This window comes from Portunus trituberculatus, chromosome 16, assembly GCF_017591435.1.
Source record: "Portunus trituberculatus isolate SZX2019 chromosome 16, ASM1759143v1, whole genome shotgun sequence".
Lineage (NCBI taxonomy): Eukaryota > Metazoa > Arthropoda > Malacostraca > Decapoda > Portunidae > Portunus > Portunus trituberculatus.
The window spans coordinates 3,571,201-3,597,859 of record NC_059270.1 but is presented as its reverse complement, the minus strand read 5'-3'; the positions used below and the strand labels follow the sequence as shown (position 1 = coordinate 3,597,859).

The window sequence follows — 26,659 nt, the reverse complement described above, 5'->3', positions numbered from 1 at the left end:
TGTGATCATTTATCTTCTGACCTCCATAGACTCTTTCTAATGTGAATAAATTCGTCTAATCACATCCAAAACTCAAGGTAGAAATGCGTCCCAGTACTGAAGGGGTTAACGGTGATTTATAATTCAACCTCTTCAGTACTAGGACGCATTTTTTGACCGTGAGTTTGGATATGATTAGACGATTTCATTTACATTAGGAAGGGTTTATGGAGATCACAAGATTAATGGCCAGAATCTTCACTATTTGAATCCCCACATATGTTTCTGAAGCTGTATAAAAACACCAAAATAGTAAGCAGAATTGAATAGCAAAACGCGTCATAGCACTAAAGGGGTTATATGGAAGCTTGATGGTAGTTACTGTAAATTAAATTAACTTAGGATGGTTAAAGGGGCCGCCGTGGTACAGTGGAACCATGCTTCGGGGTTCGAGGAGTCTCCAAGCGCACGGGTTCGAATCCTGTCCACGGTCTGAGTGCAGGTTGGGCTTCCTCACTAAGAGCAACGGTTTCCTAGCGGGTGGGCTTTGAGATAGGAGGTACCCCAAAAAGTACCCCCTTCAGCCCATAATTTTCCCACATGGTAAAAAAAATAAATAAATAAATAAATAAAGAGAACGAAAAGGTTTGCAGTGTGTTCTGGAAGCACCAATATATATCTATCACTTGAAAAAAAATTACTGGAAGTTATAATGTTTTCCTAAGATATGCACGATAAATACAAACACTACGAAGGATTATGATTGATTTAAGTCGTGTAAAAGTATCGAAAACTATTCTGGCTCTTGAAATAGTCATAAGAAAGGAATCCACCTAACCGGAAAGAATAAAGACCCCATCCCGTCACACCTTTACTTAGCTTCCTGCAATCATGGTACAACTTAAAGACGCCCTCGTAAAGGATAATAATAACACAAAATCTCCCAATACAGACTTTCACCTCTATCTCCAACCTGAACGGAAAGAATAAAGACTCCAACCAGTTACACATTTACTAAGCTTTCCTCCAATCACGGTATAACTTAAAGACGCCCTCGTAAAGGATAATAATAATTACATACCTGAATAACCAACAAAATCTCCCTCTACAAATGACTTTCACCTTCATTTCCAACCAGAACTGAGAGAATAAAGACTTCACACAGTCACACACTTAGTTAGCCTTCCTCCAACTATAGTATGACTTAAAGACACTCTAGTAAATGATGATAATAATACAAAGCTGAATAATCAACAAAATCTCCCTCTACTAAAAACTTTCAAGGGGAAAAGTAGAAATAAGATGAGAGTTGATTGCAGGAAGTAGAGAGAAAAAGAAGTGATGTGATGGAAAGACAGTGGAGGAAAGGAAGAGGGGAAATAAACGGGATGATGCGGTACCTGAATAGAAACAAAATCACCCAATACTAAAAAGAAATTTCACCTGAACCTGAACAAAGAGAAAAAAAATCACTTCACCCCGTCACACACTTACTTAAATTCCCTCCAATCATGGTATAACTTAAAGACGTCCTCGAAACTCAATGAAGGTACTCGTAAAGGTGAGATCTCAAAAAGTCCCACAGCAGACTAAAGATCACCTGTCCTGGTCCAACGTACTCTGCATCTCCTATGAAGCACGCACCCTCAAAAAAGGCGCCAGACTCACCAGTGTCAACATGAATAACAATACTCTCTCTCTCTCTCTCTCTCTCTCTCTCTCTCTCTCTAGGCTACACACCGATAGTTCACTAATTCCTTTCAGAACACGTTTTGATATTCATTCCGCTTACTATTTGGTGATTTTATACAGTTTCAGATACTTATGTGGGAGATTAAAATAGTTAAGACCCTGGCTATTAACTTTCTAAGCTCCATAAACCCTTCCTAATGTAAATAAAATCGTCTAATCATAACAAAACTCATGGTAAAAATGCGTCCCAGTGCTAATTTACAAAACCATCATCCTTTTCATCCTATCTCTTCATAAATAACCATTCAATCTTGACTTTTTACGTTAGCTTTCCTTTTCTTTCAATGTTCTCTTCCATATCAACAAGTCCCGCCAAAGTGTGCACGCCCTAATGTCATCCACTTCACCCATACACTGATTAGCGGATGCAAAGACAGCTGAAAGACAATCTACATGTACAAGGGATGCTAAGCTAGTTTTCTACCTTTTTGGCGGGAATCTGTGCATCTATTCTTAGCTCCATCTCCCTCCATCTTATTCCATCCTCACCCCACAGCAAGTCTGGCGTGTCTCAGTAATTGCTCTGTTATAAACAACCGCTATGACCACGGAAAAAAAAAAAAAGGGGTCAGGGGAGGAAATGAAGCTTCTAGGTGTGGAGCTCACGTCTGCCATTCATTAGCAGCAAAACCCAGGAAAGACAGATACCAGGTTCACATTTCACCTCACAGTTTATTCATGAAGTCATTGATTCTGTCACCGTCTTGGCAAGCACAGTTCATACCGCCCGTATTCAGAAATGCCTTGCTCTCACCACAACAATTCTCCAAGGCCACAGAGACGACTAGTCAGGCTTTCAAGACAGTTCCTCTTTACAATATAAAAGAAATCTTGCCAATCTATCACCAGTACCATAAAAATACCCCTGAAAGCACGAGTATCCAACTAGAACCTTTGAAAAATAGCGATAATGGTGATAGTGAGAGAGCAAAGCGTTTTAAAATACGGGCCTTACTCCCTCTCTACACCATATTGAAAAGGTCACATCACTCTGCTTCTATCACTGACCGGTGTGGGGAAATTAAGCAAAGTGTTGTCTCCTCAGCAGGGGCGGCACATCTACGTCCAAGCCACGCCCCTTAGAATACTAATATGCATCTTGGTAACCGCACGCCATCCATGCACCACGTGTGGCATTTCACCTTCAGGACACCCATGCGCTAGAGTTTTGTGGTTCTTTTTAGATTTCGAGCAAGGGTGTTAAAATTACCCTACCTAGAGCTACCATATATCACTGTACACACACATACACGCACATACCATAAAGTATACGAGTAAAACAAGAAAAAAAAAGATAAAAGCCAGCCATGCAGAGTTATATGACTGAGAAGGTGAGAGAACATGGGACGAACGAAAGAGGGGAAGAGAGATAAGGAGAAAGGAATGCTTGGAAGAAGAGGAAGAGAAGGAGGAGAAGGAGGGAAAGAAATCGAAGGCAGCATAAGGCTTCACTCAGGCCTTTACCAGATGGCAGGGAGGCAAGCAAGCAGGGAATGTGAGGAATTTGTGGCAGAAACGATCGTGGCGCAGGAAATGAGTGGAGGAGAGAGAGAGAGAGAGAGAGAGAGAGAGAGAGAGAGAGAGAGAGAGATTTATACATAGTAATATTACGTATAACTTTTGATACATAACACAGGCTTAGTTTTATGAGCTGAATCTCTTATATAGACCTGAAAACAGTAAAAAAAATTTATTATGCCGAGAGAGAGAGAGAGAGAGAGAGAGAGAGAGATACACTTCAGGCTTTTATGGATAACTTATCATCAAGCAGACACAAACAGCAACACTAGAGAAGTATGTCACACTAAAGACACTGCTCACCAATATGTACGAGGAGATAACGGAGTGCGCTATATCAATGCTTCACAAAGGTTACAATGTGCTCCACAGGTATTAATTAATTAACCTCTTCAGTACCGTGACGCGTTTCCATATTCATTCTGCTTACTACTTGATTTTTTTTATACAGCTTCAGAAACTCATGTGGGGATTAAAATAGTGAAGACTCTAGCCATTAATCTTCTGACTTCTATAGACTCTTCCTAATGTCAATAAAAATGGTCTAATCATGCATAAATCTCAGGGTAAAAATGTGCCCCACTATTGAAGGGAATATACAAAGAATGATCAACTAAAGACTTATTATATGACAGATGGATGACAGTCAAGGCTAACTAACATAGAAGGAATAAGGTAAAGAGAAAAACCATTTAGTGCATCGAGAAAAAAAATAAAGAAAAATAAATAAAGAAAAAAAAGGTCATGGAAAGAAGATTCACTTGTCAAAAAGATAGGAAAAAAAAAGTTGTCTGTTAAGAACCTCAAATATCTGGAATGATTTACATAATGAGTGGTTTGTACAATGAATACTGAAAAATATATTGTAATGTTGAAACTAGATAAATAAATAGATATATAGATAGATAGACAGATAGATACATAGATAGATAAATAGATAGATAGACAGACAGACATAGAGACACACACACACACACACACACACACACACACACACACACACACACACACACACACACAGCGACACGAAGCAACAATCAGCAGCACCAGAAGCAATGTGTGGAGTCTTTACAAGCATTTACAGGAAAGTTGGCAGTAAAAGAGGATACATATTGCAATTTCCCTCCAGTTGAAAGATTGGATGTCGCTGCAGAACGAGTCAAGATGTCTCAGAGTTATGAAGAATTAGGAAAGGTGTGTCAAGTGTCAGTTAAAAGGTTAAAAACAAGGTAGTCTGACTAGACATTTGTCCTGATTTTTGGCTTTTATTATTATTATTATTATTATTATTATTATTCTATTCTTTTTATTATTTATACCATGTGGGCTTTTCACGGGAATTTCTGGGCTAAAGGGGATGCTTTTTGGGGTACCTTCTATCTCAAAGCCCACCCGCTACGAAACCGTTGCCCCGAGTGAGGAAGCCGTGGACAGGATTCGAACCCGTGCGCTTGGAGACCCCTCGGACCCCAAAGCACGCATGGTTCCACTTAATCTTTTAGGGAACTGGCAATCATGTGAGCCTTTTTCTTTTTATCTTTAGTTGCCCTTGGCCACCTTCCCCTATTCCATTAAAAAAACACTCTACATACAACCTAAACAACGCAATAGGCTTGACTTAGCATGGCCTTTACAGCACCCTTCTTGAAACCAAACCTCAGATGACTAGAACACGTGCAGGTGAGTGACTGAGGCCGTTATTTCCACCAGCGACTGTTATTTTCACCTTCCCAAAGCAGGAGCGTTCACACATTTCTTTCCGAACCACAACGAAACGTGAAGTACCAACACATTACATTCTACTATGAAACAAAAAAAGTAACAGCATATATGAACACATGGTGGTAATTAAAATGCATTAGCGAAGTAATCATAATACCACGTTGCCTTTGTTTTGAAAGTATCGCCTGGCCTTTGGTGGCGTTAACCCTTTCAATACTGCGATACATTTTTCACCCTGAGATTTGTGTACGATTATACCATTTTTTGACATTAGGAAGGGTCTATGGAGGTCAAAAGATTAATGGTCACAGTCTTCACTATTTCAATCACCCACATATGTTTCTAAAGCTGTATAAAATCACCAAATAGTAAGCGGAATGAATATGGAAACGCGCCATGGAACATAAAGAGGTTAAAGAGAAGAATCGGCGAGCATTCAGTGCCGAAATTCTAGCCACTAACGCACATACACCTGGCTCACTCAGTGCACAGATGCCTCATTAAAAGTACACACCACATTTAATTCCAAGATGTTTACCTGACTTGAACGACTGCAGAGAGAGAGAGAGAGAGAGAGAGAGAGAGAGAGAGAGAGAGAGAGAGAGAGAGAGGCAAAAAATGTAAACAAGCATAGATAGATCCTGTCGATAGATAGACAAACATGTAAACAGATTAATATACATACATACATAAAGAAAGGACAGCTAATCCATCAATATGGACCCTGAAGCTTCATTCGCAAGTTTCGGAGCCTCGGCAATAATTTTCAGAGAGAGAGAGAGAGAGAGAGAGAGAGAGAGAGAGAGAGAGAGAGAGAGACTATAAATCATCAATATAATCTTTGGAAATCGTTCTGGAAAAGACTCGAATCTTAGTTTCAACATACACGTTCTGAAATTCTTAGCACACACACACACACACACACCTTCAATAGAATACAAAAACGACACACACTATTAAACGTCTAAAAGAAGAAGGAAAAAAATTCAATGGGATATTTCGCCTCCAATTCTAATAATGCATTCACTCCACGTATTAAATTCTTCTTGTCTACCATTATGTATGTGATTAACGTGAATAAACACCCTCAAAGTTAATTGGATACAGTAGAAATGACTGTAACAACGCTGGATGCAGAAACACAGCGATAACTATGCCATTTACACACACACACACGTATAACTCCTACGCGGACAGCATTAAAGGCGATGGACGCAGCAACGCAATACATCCCAAATCACATTAATGCATATCCAACAGGGTGACGACTTTTCCTTTTCCCCTCTTTACTTTGCCGCTCTGCCTCACTCCCCGAGAAGCCTGCAGCAGTCAGCGGTGAGTGGAGGTAAACAGCGGGGCGCCGGACTGAGGGACCGGTAAACAGCGCGAGGGAGGAGTGTAAACATACTTGCTCGCGGTGGCAGCTATATTGGGAGTGAGTCGGGTTGGAAAGAAGCTCCAGAAAGGTAAACAAAAACTTAAGTTGGCTAGTTAACAGGAATGGGAAGGTGGCGACAATGGAGCCGGTGAAGGCAAGGCGAAGTGGCGCGGAGATGATGACGTTATGGGAAAAGAATTGACATGGAGGAAGGATGAGATGGAGTTGGATATTACATGAACTCTTGGTAATGAGAGTATTATTTTTGTGCAACGATGTTTTTCATGGTACCGGTTTTGTATAAGAAAGAAAAAATATGTATTTAAATGCATGCCTCCCTTCTTCCTGAGGTCACACACACACAAATGGGTGTAGCTGGGGATAATGCATAAAACAGTGACTAGGCGAAACTTATCAAGTTACTTGGTATCTGAGTTATCTGTTTGTGGGTACTTAATGAGTATAAACATAATTACTTATAGCTGGATATTATTTTCTTGAGTCTTACAAGTCATGCATTTTTTTTATTTGTTGCAAGAGTCAAAGTTGTGAGTTGCCGGGCCGCAGGATGTGGACCCACACGTGTAGCAATTACCAAGTGAACATCACAGGGATACTTTAATTAACAAAGCAAAATAGGGGTAAAACCACGTGCAGCCCATAGTAGCTTACCTTTGCATGTATATGTACTGATGTGTTCTGCATTATCCTTCAACCTCTCTCAAAAATTACATATCAAAATCCTTGCACCTCCACTCAAAAGGTGCAGGAAACTGATGATGTCGATGTTATTTTCACTAAAGCTGCTGATCTATAGATGCATTTGATACTTAACATTACACCTCAGATCCAGAGGCAAATAAAAGATGCAGCTATCCAATACATGTCTGGCATACTTACACATGGAATTTACCAGTCCTACAGAAAGAATCAATACCAATAACTAGTTGTGGTAAGCAAAGACTGCCCAAACTCAGTCACACCAGTGAATGGCAGCTGGTGCACTAACACTGAACAGACATACTATGCTACAAGTCCATCCTTCTGGCAAACACAATACATTCTCTATATCTCTGGACAACTCCCACACAGAAAAAGTAAGTGTTTGTGACAGGGCCTATGGTGGTGGTGGTGGTGGTGGTGGTACTCACATGGAGGCGCTCCAGGAGGCTTGAGTCAGTGGATGAGTTTCCACTCTGCTTTGCTGCATTCCAGAACTGCTTTTGGGCTGAGTACCGATTACTGGGACAGATGCAAAACAGACAATCTGAAACAGCAAAAATAACAAGAGGAAAATCAAAATGAGATAAATTCACAAATTATTATTTCAGTTCAAACTTATTTTTAGCATTTACTAAATCATGAGAACTTCTTATCAAAATGAAAACTGATACAAAACTTTTAAAATGTACTCTAACTTCGGTATTGAAAAGTGGGTTAACATCAAGCTAACTACCTATGATGTATTTACTCCCTCCATGACAACATACTGTACATATGCACCACTACACAACAGAAGATGAAGGAGACGTAGCAGAAAATCAGGAGACAGACAACAGAACAACAACAACAAACACTCACCTCTGAACTTCTTGGGAGGATTAGTCAGGTCTCCTGCCTCAGGGTTCACCACACAGCGATCATCTACCAGCCTGTAAAAAGTAAGACACCAGGGTCAGTGAGAAAGAAGCATCAGCTAATCACTATCAACCTTCTACATACTGCTCTATTACTGCATATCTCGTCATCCACTAATGAAAATTTAAAGCTTCACACAACAAGGGAAATTCAGTGCAAATGGCAGACAGTGCTTTACACACTGGGTCACCAGATGCTAAATTGTGGCATAAGCACTGGGAGTAGTGACTTCTTGGAACACAGTAGTATCCCACTTGAAATTATTAGTACATAGGTATGTATATAGTTTTAAGTTGTCACTATTGCACAATACTCTAATGTCAATCACATCTGAGGGAATGATTGGTTCACTCTTAAAACATTCTGTAGAGCAGGAAACTTAAACTCTAACACAGGGCTAGACAGTAACAAGCCTTATAAATGTCCATAACAAAGAGTATAGTCAGTGAGGCCATTGCTGCTGCCAGCCCTGCCACCAACAGTGATGCTACCTTAATGAGAAGGGCAGGCTGCTGCCCAATATAAGGAATCTTGATATACTTGTGAGGAGGATAACCAGGATGACACTAGTTGAGTGGGAGACAATAAATCATCATGGGAGGAAGTTAGTGCAGGGCAAGTTTACAGTACAGCTAGACAGGAGTGAAAGAGGTCAGCTATGGAGTGGAAGGGCAGGTGTGGAGAGCTAAAGGTGATTCAGAAAGCAATCAGCTGAATGGAATAGTTAAGCAGATAACAAAATTTGAGTAACATTTGTGTACAGGCTAGTTACAGGACAACTTTTAGAGGACACAAGTGTAATGTGACACCTGAGGCTGAGCCTCAACCTTGCAGCCATCCTACCAACCTCCACAATCTCTCTCTCTCTCTCTCTCTCTCTCTCTCTCTCTCTCTCTCTCATGCACACACACACACACACACACATCTGGAATGGATTGAGCGAAGAGATTGTAGCAGCAGAAAGTGCACACAAATTTAAGAAAAAGTTGGACAAATGTCGATATGGAGACAGGTCACTACAAGTCCCGCTCGAACCCAAACACATCTCATTACTGAGGGGACCAACTGCAAGTCAAACTAAGAGCCAGTTCCACAGTCAACTATTATTTGGTTTGCTAGCTACCCAACACATCCACTGGAGCTGTAATCTGGTTCCACAGTCACCTTTGGCTGCTGCTTTTTGCTTGGGGGAGTACCAAACATTGGAACTTGGTGAGTTTTTGGGGAGGTGGTTGGGCTGTCCAATACATCATAAATTTTCAAATTACTATAACAGATGAATGTTATTTCCTGTACTATAATCTGAAAAAGCATATATAATTTTTGCTTGGTTTGTTTGTTTTGAGAGAGATGGCTTTCCTTTCCCATGTTGCATTAAGATTAAAAAAAATAAATGCACCCTGACAACAAACATCATGGCTTCATCTATCTCTTGCAAGTTTTTTTGCTTTTCTGGATATTTTCAACAGGTTTGTAATTGCTCTCATTTTGTTTCAATATCTTGAGGGTGCAACATTTCTCAACATATGTTCTTCAAATGACAGGGGGCTCAGGGCCAATACCAGGTTATTGCTGCTATATAACACTGTGGGATGACTGCAGTTTTATGCAATATTCAACATAGTTGGAACACTCCAAATAGCCACTCTATTATTTCAAATGCTGTAACTAGTAAATGATTCAGCAAGGTTGGTGAATGCCTAAACAAAAAATATAACTGACTATGGAACCAGCATTACCTATTTGTTTCAGTGCTTGCATTTTTGTTTGCAAATTTACAAAAAAAAGGCTATGGAATTGGCCTATCATGGATTAGTCTCTTGGCCATGCCACACTACTACCATATGTTAGTCTCTTGATCTTACAAATTACACTTGCTCTTTGGGGAGTGCAAGACAAACTGCCATGCATCAGCCCCTTGGCTCTGCAGGTCAGAGTAACAGTCATGTGTCAATCTCTTGGTCCTGCAAGTCACACTACAGGTCACGCAACAGTCTTTTCCCTATGCAAATTGAATAGCTTCAATGTGTCAGTCTCTTGGTTCTTTATTTGTGTAAATAAAGCCATTCTAAATTAAAGTTAAATACTACTTCATCCTTTAAGATAATGAATAAAATAAATAAAATCATTGATGGAGTGGTGAGTTTGTAAATAAAATGCCAAACTGCAGAACATATAATCATTTATTAGACTTAACATCACTTGGTAGATTTAGTAGAATAAAATCAAAAATAGATGAAATGAAAGATGCAGAAAAGTCTTTACTGTAATGAAATACAAGAGTGGTGAAAAGGACAAAAAATAAAGACTGATGTGGTTGAAAAAGCAAGTAAGAGAAGAACACAAATTAGCAGGGAAATCTCATGAAAGGACAGCATAATCAGAGAGAGAGAGAGAGAGAGAGAGAGAGAGAGAGAGAGAGAGAGAGAGAGAGAGAGAGAGAGAGAGAGAGAGAGAGAGAGAGAGAGAGAGAGAGAATGACTATAGAGGTTTAGTGATGGATGGCCTTATATGAAGCAAAAATGTAAACTTAGGGAGAGACCATTGAGATCTAAAGGAAAGAGGCAACAGGAATAGCAGAGCTTGAATCACCTCTTGCCTCTGATAATTACCCACTTGTTCCTGGCAAGACATGTAGCTGACAGATAAGAAGAGGTAGTGTGGTCTTTCATCTTACTTAGTGATACAAAATTAGTCAACATAACTTTTAACCCATTCAGTACCATGCCACTTTTCCATATTCATTTTGCTTACTATTTGGCAATTTTAAAAAGCTTCAGAAACATATGGTGGGATTAAAATAGTGAAGACTCTGGCCATTAATCTTCTGACCTCCGTAGATCCCTCTTAATGCATGTAAAGTCGTCTAATCACACTTAAAAATCAATGTCAAAATGCGTCTCAGTATTGAGAGGGTTAAGTCTTGTTGATGGAAGATCATACATAATAAGTTCAAACAGTAATCTCCCTCAATACAATTAAAGTATGTATCTTTATTTTAGCGTATAATGCCATTCAATACGAATCAAGATTAATCCATTTTAAACTTGTTACTATGAGGAAAATATATTTGCTTTTCAAACATTTCAGATTTTGAACATTCAAGAAAGAATTAACCCCTTCAGTACCATGATGCATTTCCATATTCACTTTGCTTACTGTTTGGTGATTTTATGCAGCTTCAGAAACTCATGTGGGGGATTAAAATTGTGAAGACTGTGGCCATTAACCTTCTGACTTCCACAAATCCTTCCTAATGTCAATAAAATGGTCTAATCGTACACAAATCTCAAGGTAAAAATGTAGCTCAGTATTGAAGAGGTTAAGTTGAAGAGCCAAGGTTCCACTGTATTGGGAAGGCCAGGACTGATATAGCTGGGATGCAAGAGATACAAATTCAGGAATGATAGACTGAATAAATAGAAATGAGAGAAGTGGCAAAGCTGGGGTGTGGAGTCAGTCAGAGTCAAGGAGTTGAGGAATTAGACACTTCCCACCACCACCATCAAAATCAGAGTTAATAAAAATATCTCTAACGACAATATCTATATAGGATAAATTCTCATGTAAATTACTTAGGGCGACTGCAGGAGCCAGTTTTGTCCTTTTGTGGGAAATGTTGAGTTGGGATTTTACTCCTTACTCACTTAACTCCCAACTTTAAAACTCCAAGAAGTTGTAGGTGAGGTTGAAGTGGATTTAGAGAGGTGGCAGAGAGGGGTATGTGGTCTGGTTGGGTGAGCATGGCAGAGGCCGAGGGAAAGAAGGATGTGCAATCATTATGTTCACAGCAGTATACAAGGAAATAAAAGACACAGGGATGGCACGGATCTAGGATGGTGAGTATAGTGGGAAAAGAAAGACAAGCAGGTATGGATTTGTGCAGAAACTAAAAAAGAAAAAAAAAAAATACAAGGGAAAAGATAAGGAAATTTTGGAGTTATATAAAGACTGAGAGAGGGAGAAAAGTAGTGTTAGTTGCAGATATGAATAGAAAGGTTGGAACTTGTAAGGTAACAAGAGAAGTAGGAAAAATAAGGACTAAATTTTTCCCTTCAGGCTACAGACACAGTAAGTTGGGAAAATAATGTGTATAGCTATATATAATGTCTAATGTCCTTCCTTCCATCATAGTGCACATTTCCGAGTGGTGATGCTGGCTCAGTCAGCATAATGATAGCAATGTGCTGAATAGCGATCAGTTTATTATGACAGCGAACAATGGGTTGCAAGGCTTTGTCATTATATTATCTTCATTGTGTGCAAATTCAAAGCAAAAGAAAAAAAATGGTAGAAATCTGAAAGTTCTTTTTATTCATATACAGCTACATAATGTATATATATATATATATATATATATATATATATATATATATATATATATATATATATATATATATATATATCATACCATTTAACCAGTAAGATCTTTTTGCACTGTCATTAATATACTATTAGTATATACAGTATTACAAGTTTAGACTTGTGCCTCACAAACAACTAACTAACAGACATGAATGACAAAGATGCATCAATCATCTGGTACAAGTGTCAGGTGGTCGGTGGTGCATGTATTGCTTCTACATACACTGGCATTGCACACTATCCAGTGCCAGATCCTCTTTTCAAACTTCACTAGGCAGGACTGTGATAATGATACTGCAAGTCACAGGATCTAAATGCAAAATCAAGAAAGAAGACAAATAAGGTTGAAATTAAGCCCGTGTGAATATATGTATAACTAGCATTTGAGAGATATCATTCCACTTAGTAGAAACACTACAGATGTACAGAAACTGTTACATTGTGCTCAAGTTATTTTGTCATGAACTGAATGGGAGACTCAAACATGCACACAAATATATGAGAGTAAGCTTGCTGACCTTTTACTCCACACCAATATTACAGCAATACTTAGCAATGTTCAGTGCCTCAAAAACTCTATTTCTTCCATATATTAACTCACAACTTGTCACTTTCCAGATAACTATCCCCTTTTGTTCAATGACACTCAACAGTACCACCTCTTCTACACTGAGCATCCTTGGTCTGTTCTTTCCTTATATGTAATCTGAGCTGCAAACTTCAAATCTCAAGCTAAAAAGGCTCCTGCGAAGTTAGGCATTGTAAGTCATCTTAGCCAGTTTTGCTCATCATTAGACTGAGTACCATGTGATTATTCATCTCTTTCCTAAACTGAAAATCACAATGAAAGTGATGATGCAGCTTCACAGCATTCCAGGAAAATTGATTCCAGAGGTGTTATCAGCAATAGCAGAAAACACTGGTCCTAAGAAGTGCTAGCGATTAAAAGTAAAATTTGTGAAATGCAAGTGTCTTTTCTTTGATGTCCAGAGGTTGGATATTTTTTAACACACCTTGTATGTTGTTGACCTACACCTTCTATGACCTGGGCTAATCTATGCTTTAATTATTACATCCTGTAATATCAAATGGATGTGCTACAGCAGCCTTCAGGACATGACAGGGAAAGTAAAGCATTTTAGGAAGAATGATTAACTCATGAGTAAGACACATATGTAGCATAGGATTTATAGTGAATATGTGAATAATCAGAAAAAAGGGGAATGAAATTTAACATCAGTAGGTACAATACTTTCCATGTAGATAGATGTAGATAAACTTCAGATAGAGATTTAATTGTCACAGTATAAAGAACACAGTCTCAGGCATCACAAGTATATAATGTTAACAACAAAGTAGAGTGCTATTTGGTTTTACTGGAAGAAGCATATGTGATTTTAAAATTACCGAAACGTATTTTGGCCACATGAAGCTACATTCAGACTGTGCGGCACAGTTTTTATCTCTTAATTAAAGAAAAGATGGACATATCTTTGAGTCTATGCAAAAAAAAATATATGCCCTTGGTTATCTGAAGGCCTTATCTGAGTAAACTAAAGCTACATTCATTGGAGAGACATTGGATGTGGATGCATAGTGATGTGGTAAAATAAAATGTGATGAAAGGTACAAAAAGAATCTATGAATAAGGCTCTTGTATGTAGTCAGGGGACAGTAAAGCTGTGTTTACACCAAGCGAATCAATTTGATTAAATTCATGAAGAATCATTTGAAACGAATCATTTTGAATCTGCATAGTTCTAAGCGACTGATTCACACCATTCAGATGATTCAGCACCAAGGCAGCCTTCGGGAAGTATGGACGTATTAGCTTTTGCAGAAATAGCAGTGTTACGGTGGCTGAGGAAGCGTAGGCGTAGGCAAAGAATATGAGTGCAAGCAATTAATTCTAGACCTGAATTTTGGAGCTTTGGACATTTGTTCCCAGATTTGGTCAATAATCCAGAGAGGTTTTAGGATTTCTTTAGGATAACCACAGAATAACTTAAGACGTTGGTTAGGTTAAGTAGTACTTTCACTAAATACCGTAGTATTTAGTGAACAAAATCAAAGGCACAGGGGGTAATCTCAGGAAGTCTACACCCTCCCCCACTCTGGCTGGTAGCTGGCTGACTGGCGATTATGTTGTACATAGCTACCACGCATTTCAAAGGTAGCTATACAATACACCCTAAAGTTGCCAAATGAAAATGTAAAACCATGTCCATAACGCTTTCTGTTGTCATTTGTTCTTAAAATATGCAGAATAATATTATCTAGTAATTTGTAGACTACAGCAGTTCCTTCTAGCTATGGTTTAGTACAATACATGTACATGATTTCAGCGCACAGGATCACTGGGATCATATATAGCACGTTATTCTCTTACTAAATTGATTAAATGTCCACTAGCATGGTGCTTACTCTCAGCTGAATCGCCTTGAGTGATAAAAAAATGGGTCCAAACCAATCCTTGATTCTGAATCACCATGAATTGCATGATCTGAATTGACTCGATTCGCATGGTGTAAACGGTTACATTGAAACTAATGTGGCAAATCAACATGATTCATGAACCATGTTGATTCTTCATGAATTGAAATTATTCAATTTGCTTGGTGTAAATGCACTCTAAGGATTCATACAAAATAGTTGTGAGTGAACAAAATCTGATTCTAAAATGGAGACAAACAAAAATGAGTTCACAAATAACATCATGGGTGAATGCAACAAACTTAGCAAGACTGGTGAGTGCACAGATATTACCTAGATAGTTCCAAGAGAAGGATGAATCAATCTATGGAAAACAATGGCAGATTGTAAGTTTCAAAGAGTTCAGGAGCTATCTTGTGTTAGCCAACTAGCAATTTGCAATCTCATTTTCTTATGCTCTTTTATCCACTGCTATGAAACAGAAATCCTCATTTTTCCCTCAGTACTTCCCTTGTATTAAAGAATGGTGGCTCAGATACTAGTGCCTGACTACAATGCTAGAAATCCTGGATTTAGGTCCAGGTCATGGCTGAAATTTTTTCCAGGATGACTGCCCATTGCTGGGATCGCCAAAGTTTTAAAATGTGCACCGGTGCTGTGTACCTAGTTGTCCCCTTGTACGTAGGTAGGTGTCCATTTGCTTATCAGTATTCTTTCTTTATAAATTCTGACTGCTATGAACACATTACAGTATTATTTCATCATTAATCTTTCAACCAAGTCTTGAACCATGTTGCTGTGAGCAGAATGTTGTTCCCTACAGTCCACCTGCATGCAGTGGTCTGCCTGCAAACTACAAATGCTCACACCACAATGTTTACAAACAAACTGTGTTGATGACCATAACTCTCCATTGCTGTCCACAATATGACTGAAGACTTTGAAGACTAGCCAAATGTACCAATGAAACAACTCCAGTAAAAATGTTCACAACTTGTCCTTTTGCTTGTAAACACAGACCAGACAGCTTACACGGGAACACCTATGAACACAACAGTAAGCTATGACTGGGACTATAAAGGTGGCAGAGGAAGGTCACTCTGCCACATGTCAGGGCCCAGAATGGAATGGTGTGATCAGCGCTACACTGTGCTCATAACTGAGTAGCTAATGCCGCTGTTTACCGTCCTCTTGTACAATGGTGTTATCAGTGGTACATCAGTGCTTATAGGTAGGTAAATCCCCCATTTACCTTCCTCTTGTAACTACTGCTTCCTCCACCTATGACAGGAGTGGTTGCAAAATGGTGTTGCAGAAGTTTCATGGCCAGAGTATGTAATAGTATCTGGTTAGTGATAAGTTTTGTTGCTGGCATGTCTCCATCAAACAATGCTCCTCTCACCATCAGTCCTTCTCTTAGCTGCCCTGCTATCATGGCAGCTGCAAGATGGGTTTTGGAGCAACCACACCATGAAATGTTACAAATAGTGTTCATTTTGTCTTGTCCTACTGGCAGAGACAATCAAATGAGTATCACCTCTGTAAGTACAATAGATGAATTGTGTACAGAGGTGATACATGATCAGGATAAGGGAAAAGTTACTGTGAGGAAGACTGGCACTTCTAGAAACAAAGCCATAACCATCATAAACACTTATTTACTGTCCCACATTTTACATCTCAATAAAAATTGTTCCACATCATTCATTCATTCAGTTCTCTTAAATCAGCATGAAGTCATGTACACTTTACAAAGACTTACCCCAGGGTACTGATGAATCCAGATACGCTGCCCTCAGCATACAGGGAGACATGGTCCCCCATGTGCAGGAAGGAAGCCGAACCTTCAGGTCCCATCCTGCTATGTTGATCACTTCTTCAGTTTCTATAGTCTCTGTGATACTCTGGGTCATGCAGTAGGCATGACTTGACAGTGGTGGCCTGGTAGTACGCCAGGCAGTATCTTGTTCACCACTACTACATTGTTGTCACAGTGCCAGTGCCACTCTGTCAATACTACCAGAAGCTTTGGTTCTGAAGCAAGACACCAGTTACCTATCATCAAGCTGTATCATGACTGACAAGTAACTTTCTACTATATGCCATTTGTCAAGTAGTTAAAAGTTACCTACATTGTCACCATGATACCCAGGTTCTAGGTGGTTACACCAAAGATGTGCTTGGGTGGTGATATGGGCCCTAATATGGGTAACACTATAAATAAAATTGCCTGCACCACTGATGGGCACAAGCTTAACAGTGCTTCCCACATATACTATTCAAAGTATTCCTACAAGCACTATAGCTAGGACTTAACATTAAAAAAAATAATTAAATAAATAAAAAATAAAATAAAAAAATACAAGCCATTTTAGTTTGTTCATTACTCTGCATCCAATGGAAGGCTGAATCTTCCTATTAATATGATCTAGCAAAATCCCAACACATTCCACAATACTGGCTTGAAAAAAAAAAAAAAAAAAAGTATATATCCCAAAGTAGGAAAACATCTTCAAATGAAGGCATGCTTAAAAATATCAATAGACCTGCCCCTTCAGTGACATCAGCAGGCATCCCACTATCACTTAGCTACCTCAATCATGCACAAAGAAGAGGCTGCACTAAACAGACCGGTATTCTGATATCCTGCCTATAAAGACTTTTAACTTCCTCTCACCCCCTATTCTATCCACCTTGCAAATGTAAGAACTGAATATTACTACCTTCCATCTTTCCTTCCTTCCACTAACAAACTAAATCACAAATTAATTTCGTACTCCAATATTTTTTCACTTCTAGGCAGTTCCTCTACAACTAAATTGACATTACCTATCTTGGACTCTAGTACTACTATCTTTCATGGAATAGTAATTATGTAGGATTATCTAATAGCTATATTGCTTTTGATCAATCTTCTTAACTTGTAAAATTTAAATCGACTAATCCAATTTGAAAAATGGAAATGACAGACTAACTTGAATAAACCTGCCTCTTAGAGTATTAATCATAAAGTTACAAAGTTACTACTGTAAACCACTTTCTTCACATCTATTGCATTTTCTATACCCTTTCGAAGAGCTATGTACAGTACCACTGTATACCATTCTCTTCATATCTACTTTTTCTTCATGGTAGAAGGCCACATCAAATGCAACAAAAATTATGAAGAAAAAGACCCATTTAAATGCCAATTACGAAAGAAATGCCATATAGAATGATCAAATAACAGAAGATAGGTGTTTTGGTACCTCCTTCTTGAAAGAGTGCAAGTTATAGGAAGAAGGAACTTCAGAAGTATGCAGAGAGTTCCAGGGTTTACCAGAAATAGGGATGAATGATTCATTAGGAGTACTAGTTAACTCTTGCATTAGAGAGGTGGACATAATATGGATGCAAGAATGAAGAATATCTTATAGAGTTAAGCTGGAAGAGGAAGGGAGACATGCAGTTGACAAGATTAGAGGAGTAATTGGCATGAAAATAGCAGAAGATAGCAAGAGATGCAACATTGTGTTGATGAAAGAGACTGAATGAAGACAGTCAGTTAGAGGAGAAGAGTTGATAAGACTAAATGCTTTTGATTCCACCCTGTCTAAACGAGCAGTATAAGCAGATCCCCTACCCTAATATATGTGAAGTATACTCCATACATGAGCAGATAAGGCTCCTGTACAGAGTTAGCAGTTGCAGGGGGTAAGATAAACTGGCAGAGACGACTAAGAATGCCTGACCTCATAGAAAATGTTTTACCTACACATGAGATATAAAGTTTCCAGTTTAGGTTATAAGTAAAGGACAGAGCGAGAATATTCAGCGTAGAAGAGAGGAACAGTTGAGTGTCAATGAAGAGAGATAGCTGTCTGGAAGGTTGTATCAAGTTGATAGATGGAGGAATTGAGTTTATTGAGTTTTTCTAGCATTGATCAATAGTACTACATTTGCTCTGCCCAATCTGAAATTTTAGAAAGATTAGAAGTCAGGCGTTTTGCAAGTTGTTTATATTCGGAAGGGTTAGACGTCATAGAAAAGAAATTAAAATTAATAGCTGTGCTTGAGATACTGTAGCTTATACTTAAGCATGTCTAAATTTCAATACAAGAAAACAATAAATCATTCAATAAAACAAGAATAATTATTCCCTATTAAGGATTAAGAGGTCAGTTCTTAGGTGAAGTCTCCGCCTATGTAATACCCAGCCAGTGATTCCCTTCAGAACAAAAAGAGCAAAGTTGCAGAACACTGCATATGACTGAGGACAGAGTCAAGTAAGATAAGACCCACTCTTAATGAGATCCAGTCAGAGATGGGAAATGACTGTCAGCAATCTAAACCACCACTACAATACAAGGCTGGGAAAATCAGAGCTTCAAAGTTTTCCTATGTTCCCTGTTCCCCAGTGATTACAGATGAATATATAGGTAAGTAACTAATAACTTTACAGACTATTCAAGAGAAATCTGGCAAAATTACACATAAAAGTTCCTGGAATCTGTTTAAACCTCAACAAGAGAATCATAACAGAATCCTGAGGTACAAGTAACATATGAAAAATATTTTACTGATATGGAACTTCTATGTCCAAAAAATTGTAGACATGAAAAATTTTTCAGGATGGAGGAGGAAAACCTAAATGTTAAAACACTTACATAAATCATTAATTTAAAAAAGACGAGATAAATTACTTTATTGCCTTTCACAATGGAATGTATGTGTGTGTGTGTGTGTGTGTGTGTATATATATATATATATATATATATATATATATATATATATATATATATATATATATATATATATATAAACAGTGAATGTACTTTGGGATCTACTACTAAGCTTCCAGCAAAAAGTGGCTTTAATATAAATCTGTACACTCAAATTTTATCCTGACACAAGAATGAAGACACGAGAGACTACGAGTCTTGTCCTAAAATTGACGGGATGTCGATACCAAAAATCTGTTTTGAATCGCGAACCACTTATTATCTAACTATCCCTCACTCCATCCTATTTACTATTACCTCTTCTACTCTTAAAGAAACGACGATGCAGCTAGAAGAAGAAAAATCACGGTCAAGATCGTGCAATTTATCACCGGGAGAGCAGGTTGGGGTGCGGAGGGAGGAAGGGTTGGGGGCGGGGTGGGGAGGGGCGGGACGAGGTGAGGGTCAGCAAGCTCTTACACTATCAAGTTTAAGTGGTGCTCCACCTGCCTCGTCCCCTCCTCTCCCCTCACTATCCTCCACACTGTGCACACAGATAACACAATGACACCTGTGCCTCTTCAACGAACACAGGTAGCAGCGTCGTAAAGGGTAGCGATGACAGCAAGTACTGGCTCATTCCCCTCAAACCCACATATGTTTGGCACTACTCCCACTTTTTGCGTCAAAGATTTTCCCTCTAGTTCTCTGGATTAGAAACACTTTGATCTCTAGGCACTGTGGTATGTCACACACCCAAAAGGAAGGTCACAAAAATGATACACACGAGCAAGAATACTCCTAGGAGAACGAGCGTTTCCTCCTCACCGCCAGCGACAAATACACACTGCACCGCCTGCCGCCTGGCGCCTGTCTGCCCCTCCCTCCTGTCTCCCCCTCTCCCTCAGCACCGCTACCAGACCAACAACTATCACCTATGGCATTCTTTCTCTTCTATTCTTATCCATCTGTCCAAAATCTTCGAAACTGTAAATGACATTGAAGTCCTATCCTAAGATAGGAAAAAACAAAACACTGCATTCTGTTACAGCACAACGGAGACTCACTTTTAACATTGCTACGGTAGAAGTACTACAGGTGGTTGGAGAGCTGCCAGATTATCAATTTTGGTAATACATTTAAGATGAATAAATTCTATCTATTGTCAAAAGGGTTGATTGATTGATTGATACATTTATTGTTAAATTGATAAAGAAATACAACAAAGGAGGAGGATGGGTCTTGTCACCCACCCCCTGGTCAAAGACTTAAGGTTAAATTATCAAAAATATATACAGTATACGTAACAAGAATACAAGTAGTTGAATAAATAAATACAGATATTACACACCTTATTACCCAAACATCCTACAGTCTGGTTTAAATGTATACCATTGTGATGACGATGTCCACAACATTGACCGTAATCTACCTACTTAGAAGAAAACGAAACACCATGCACATCATATACTGTACGAAACAGTATGTTATGTTACTAACAAATAGCAAAAAAACACATAATTAGGTAGCTTCTGTCAAATATGGGAGCACCTACTCAGTAACCCTGTTGATTAACATAGATCAAATTAAATTTTGATAACAAAGATATTTAAAAAAAAAAAAACTTTTATTCATTTGTATTTTCATTATCATTATTCCATTATTTTTTTCACTAAAAATGTATATCCGCCTCTCTCTCTAAAAAAATAGATAAATAAAGTAATTATTATCAAAGAGAAACATGTACGATAAGTTGCATAGAACAACTGTCTCAATATATCGGACTGTTCTAGTATTGAACCTTTCTTGAAACCCCCTCAACTTTCTCTTCAATAACTTAAGAATTTTAGCGGCCTTATTATATCTAATTTTCAATTTGTAAAAATAGAAAAATATCTATCCTCTATAAAAGCTTACCTTTTCGACACTGAAACACCTGAATCAACTGATAGTAACCCCTTCTCTGTTCCCTCCAACTTTCTCTATCCAGCTACTATTATATAACACCTTCAGCTCTTTTCATCTTCACACTCTTAAGAAAACCGTTATTTTCCATTTTCTAAATGGGGCCATAATAACATCTCTGTATAGGTACTTTTCAACTTCATTCACAAGATATTCAGTTAACTCCAGGAGAATGAAATGATCTAGCTGCTGCTGAGAAGAGACAGAATATCTACTTTGATTAAAATCATCTTTGAGACAACCATTCTATATATAGTAATTAATGACACCAAACTATTATCCTCCTATGTACTGGACAGGCCCCAACTACCTAAAGATACAGTGCATGGAGACTTAATAGTTGAACTTAATTTGTTCCATATGGCTGTTCGAGCACCAAAAAGTTTGACTACCGATACCTATAAATCAGGTAATTCGTTTTAACTTTAGCAAAACTTTTAATTTACAAAATATTCAATGTATTTTTTTTTCTATAATTCTTATTTGTATATACTGAAAGTGAAGGCTGGTCATGGATAACGTAAAAGAGGAGGGGAGAAGAGTGGGGAGGATGAGGGAGGTTATTCGTCAGAGGACGAATCACCATCCATATAAAATGGATCTGATAATTCAGTATGATTCCTGTAAGCCCACTAGTGGAGGGCTCTGGCGCAAGAGCTAGAAATGGATGAGGTTAATTTCGACAGTATTTTAGACTGAATCCAACTCAGTTCTCTGAAATTCTATCATTCATTGAACAAGATCGATAATCAAGAAGCAAGGTACCAACTTCAGGAAACCTATTAATTAGTTCATGGTGAAGGACTGAGTGAGTGAGGGAAAGTTGAGTCAGGTCACTGCGGTCAGAAAAAGGTGTAGGTCTCTGGAGACGAGACCACAAAATTGGGAGTCCCAAGGGGGCATGAATCATTGACACTATGGCCAGGAAAATCGCCTGCCTGGCGATCTTAGAGTGCGAGCGGTGTGGCGGATATGACTGTCACAAAGTTTCGCATCCGGTGTGAACACACCCACTGGAAATACATTGAGGCGATTTTAAGCCACGTAGCTTCGCACCGCTTGCATGGAGTTTCTTGCCTCCGGTGCGAAATGACCTAAGTCAGACGATAGCATGACCTGTTTGGGAGGAAACCTCGGGAGAGAGTCCCACCACCAAGAATTACTGGACTAAGTGGGACACTCTGCAACTTGACGACGGAGTGCTGCTTAATGATGTTGGACCTCTGATGATGGCCTTCACCAGTACTGGATAACAGTGCTCCCCATGAGGCTTCAGGAGTACATCTTGAGGGAAATGCAAACACTTTGGATTGAAGAAGACTCTGAACCACCTCTGCCAGAGATTCTGCTGGATGGGTATGAGGAAGGATATGGACGAGGGATGATGGCCGTATGAACTGTGAAGTGTGCTGTGCGAAGAAGGGTTCCCAGTAAAGTCACCAGGGGTGGATTTAGGAATTTGGGGGCCCTAGGCAAAGGTAGGTCTGGGGGCCTCCTGCATCTAATCCAAAATAGTGGGGACTGAAGGGGGGCCATCCCGTTTTTTTTTTTTTTTTTTTTTGTACATCCATAGGGGATCCCGAGACACACTTAATAGGATAATCATTCTGTTGATATTTTATCAAATGGATTTTAATTAAAAGCATAAATAATGTGTGCAAATAATAAAATCTCTATTAACCATAAGTGTATGAGGAATTTCCTGGGGCCTCCAGAAACTCGGGGCCCTAGGCAACTGCTTAGTGTTGCCTAATGGTAAGTGTCCGCCATTAAAAGTCACTGCATCCCATTGCAGCTGTACCAGTCCAGAAAGGGTGGCCATAGACATTGCAGGACCCTATACATCTGCGTAGCGATGGACTACTTCACTAAGTGGCCAGAAGCTTAATGCCATTCATGACCAGGAAGCTATAACATTGCCAAGGTGTTGGCAGAAGAGTTCTTCTGTTGCTTCGGTGCACCTAACAAACTCTACTCTGACTATGGGAGGAACTTTGAATTAGCAATTCTTGGTGAGTGTTGCAAACTTCTGGGCATAAAAAAAAAAACCCTCTGTACCCACAATCAAATGGAATGAATGGTGGAGAGGTTTGATAGTATGCTGGGTCAGGAGCTGGCCAAGCTCTGCACCAATGGACATTCTGCATGGGGTAGGAAACTGCTTGTGTTGCTGATGACCTATGGGTCTGCTACCCATGAGACGATGAGTTATTCATCAGGAAAGTTGATGTTTGGGTGTGAGCTGTTGCTGCCAATGGACCTGCTGACAGAAGGTCTCCTGGGAAGGGCCTCCTAAAGGATATGCCTCTAGCTTTGTTCAAATGTCTAGAGAAACACCTGGAGGAAGTACACCATGCATCAAGTTTGTGGTGCTTTAAAATTTTTGGGGAGGCCATGAAGCATGGCTACGATGTTAAGGCAAATCACGTGAATTTCGATGAAGGAGCTCAGGTGTGGTTCTACAATCCTTGGAAAAAGAGGGGACAGTCACCAAAATTGCAGAGCTCACAGGAAGGATCTTATTGTAATAGTATACTCTGGCCTCTCAGACATGACCTACAGAATTAAGAGAGGTGAGAGGCCCAAGCCTAAGGTTATCTATGTTAACTGACCATGGAAATATTATTGTCTGGGAAACTTCACCTAGGATAACCATGTCAGACAGGAAGCTGAGAAAGATGCTCAGGAGCTGGCTCCACAACCGATGAAGTTGACAGTGATGATGGTGACCAGGACATCTCTATCAAGGATGATACCTTCCAGTATTGGCATATGATGTGGGACCACAACTGGAGGCAGACGATGACCAGAGGTAACAAGGAGCAGATGCAGCATGGTTAGAGGACCCAGAAATCTTGCAGTATTCCAGAGGACAGAGGAGATACAAACAGCCAAGGAAGTTCAAAGAATATTATGTTTTTCATCAATTTTATGCTTGTATAGTTAAGTATGTGTGACGGAAATGGCTTGGAAATTTCTCGGAATAACTATCAGGGCAGACATTGTGCCACCCCCTCATGGGGTGTGAGGCTTACCCCGGCTCCCCAGCAGCGTGTCGAAAGAGCCTGGGTTAATATTGTTTGGTATAGGAACTCAATCAATGATCAATCATGTGGTGTCGACAACGCCAAATACTTGTGTTGATCGAGTTCATAACGCCGTGGGTCAGGCCAATCCGCCATACAAATTCCTTTCTCGACCCACCGTTGTTACGCACTACACTAACAAGGTATGTGAAGTTTTCCGAGATCTCAATGTCCTCACCACACGCATGGATGGACTGTACTGTTTCATCCAGTAAGCCTCCAAAAACCTGAGCCTTGGTCTTGGGCCAGGAAACCTGGAGTCCCAAATAGGAGAAAAGTGATGTTATTGTGTTGGCGGTGGTATTGAAAGAGAACAGAGGAGGGGGAGGTGTCACCGCTTGGTACACTTCCTTCCATAAATGGTACATCATGGACCCAAACACTAGTTATGTGATTTTTCTTGAGGAACAACGAAGTGATCGAATCGCGCGTGCTGCCGCAAGTCAATTGTAGTGACGCTGTGTGTAGTGGATTATACTATGTAATTGTTTTTTTTTCTTGTATTTATTTTGTAGTGAGTGATATACCCTTTTCCAGTATAATGGACTGTAAATCGAAAAGAACGTGATTGCGAAGAGGAAAAGTTCACTTGATAATATTCAGTCACTAACTGTGTCTATTTGTTTTTCCTTTCCAATTAAATTTATTTGAATGTAAAATGAATTAGTCTTGATGTGATAATTCAGAATTATAACTCAGTGCCTTTAAGCTCAACTACTGCTACCATTTTGTCAGAAATAAAGCTTCAAAATTTTCATAATCTTTCCTTTTCATCGTAAGTTGTTTTCACACTTATTTATTTTCTCCCGCATTACAACTCTTACACTGGGACGGGAAAATGCTGCAGGAGATGGGAGGGAACACAGTAGAGAGAGTTGCGACTCTGGCAAACCGGTCAAAGATTTGAGACGTTGTTGAGTATTTCAAGCATTGCCCGAAGTACTGGAAAAGCTCAGGCCGCCGCGTGTTTGGAATTACTCGAGTCTTGGAAGATCCCCAACGATGTAGCTGGATTGGTCTTTGATACGACTGCAAGCAACACTGGCCTCCACAACAGCATGTTCTGCTTGAGAAAGGTCTTGGAAGGGTGTTGGCGATGTTGGCCTCTCGCCATCATGTGTTGGAGATTGTTCTCTATGACGTCTTTCCAGTCGTCTTTGGACATATTGTAGGTCCAGAAATCATCCTTTTCAATTGCTTCCAGACCATCAACCAGCAACTACCTGTTGGCTTAAGGATATTCTCCTCGAAGGATATCTGGAGCAGCTCTGCTTATAGATGAAGGATTATCTTGCATCTGCCAGGCTGATCAAACGTGTCCACACGAAGTTTACTTCGAGTTCCTCCAGCTCACAGGTCTTGTTCCTCGGATGGGGCACAACGACTTGACGGTTGTTTCATGCCCCTAGTGCCATCCATCACGCGAGGTTATTAATGTTAAAGGGCATTTACTGCATCAAGATCTTCCTGTTCCGTCACCAGTTCAAGACAACGAAACGAGAGAAGCGGCATGGCATGGCGCTGTTCATTGCCCTGGTGCATATCCGCTTCTGGCATGAAGCTGCTACCGCGAGCGCAATGCCCTTCAACGGCAAAACTTGGTCGGCCTTTCCCTGTTAGATGACCGGGTTCCAGACATGATGAAGGCCGACGGAAAATCCGACCAAAGGTCACCGATGCCGGGTAAAAATCGAAAACGCACAGGATATCTGCCTTGATGCATTCTTCACCAAAAGATTGCATCATGTTTTTTGACACCTGAGGAAAGGTGGAGCCCAGGAAGCGAAGCAGGATTTCCTGCATATAGATCCTTCAGCTTGGCAGGGCAACAAGCTGTACGAAGACTCTCAGGCCAGATCGAGCCAAAAAGCCTGAGAGTGGTGAACGACACAGCTGAATGGGAAGGGACCCTGGCAAAGGTATAAAATTTGCGACGCTAACGAAGGTCGAGAATCACAGAAGCTCTTCATCTTTCGTCTCGTTCACGAACACCGATCTGGCCATCCCGACATCCTCAAAGATCATCCTGACGAAGAAAATGAAAAGTAGGGCGATCCCTAAATGATATACAGTGACAAAATTTTGTGTGTAATTCCTGTATATGATGTGTAGTAAAATTAGTC

General features: G+C 39.6%; 1 protein-coding gene across 13 annotated transcripts in view; it reads right to left on the bottom strand.

Annotated features, from left to right (window-relative positions):
- The window catches only part of LOC123504386 (inositol 1,4,5-trisphosphate receptor type 1-like), a 113,865-nt gene extending 93,484 nt beyond the window's left edge, over window positions 1–20,381 (bottom strand). For 6 of the 13 annotated variants that reach the window (XM_045254829.1, XM_045254830.1, XM_045254832.1 and 3 more), the window contains exons 1-3: window positions 16,548–16,835; window positions 7,931–8,001; window positions 7,501–7,616 (exon numbers count right to left, since the gene is read on the bottom strand). In XM_045254829.1, the coding sequence (XP_045110764.1) occupies window positions 7,501–7,616; window positions 7,931–8,001; window positions 16,548–16,642 (282 nt within the window). In that variant the 5' untranslated portion in view covers window positions 16,643–16,835. Of the gene's footprint in view, window positions 1–7,500; window positions 7,617–7,930; window positions 8,002–16,547; window positions 16,836–20,272 lie in introns of those variants that run through there. The other 7 variants (XM_045254826.1, XM_045254835.1, XM_045254836.1 and 4 more) reach the window with 4 other exon arrangements.
- Window positions 20,382–26,659: the final 6,278 nt, after the last annotated feature.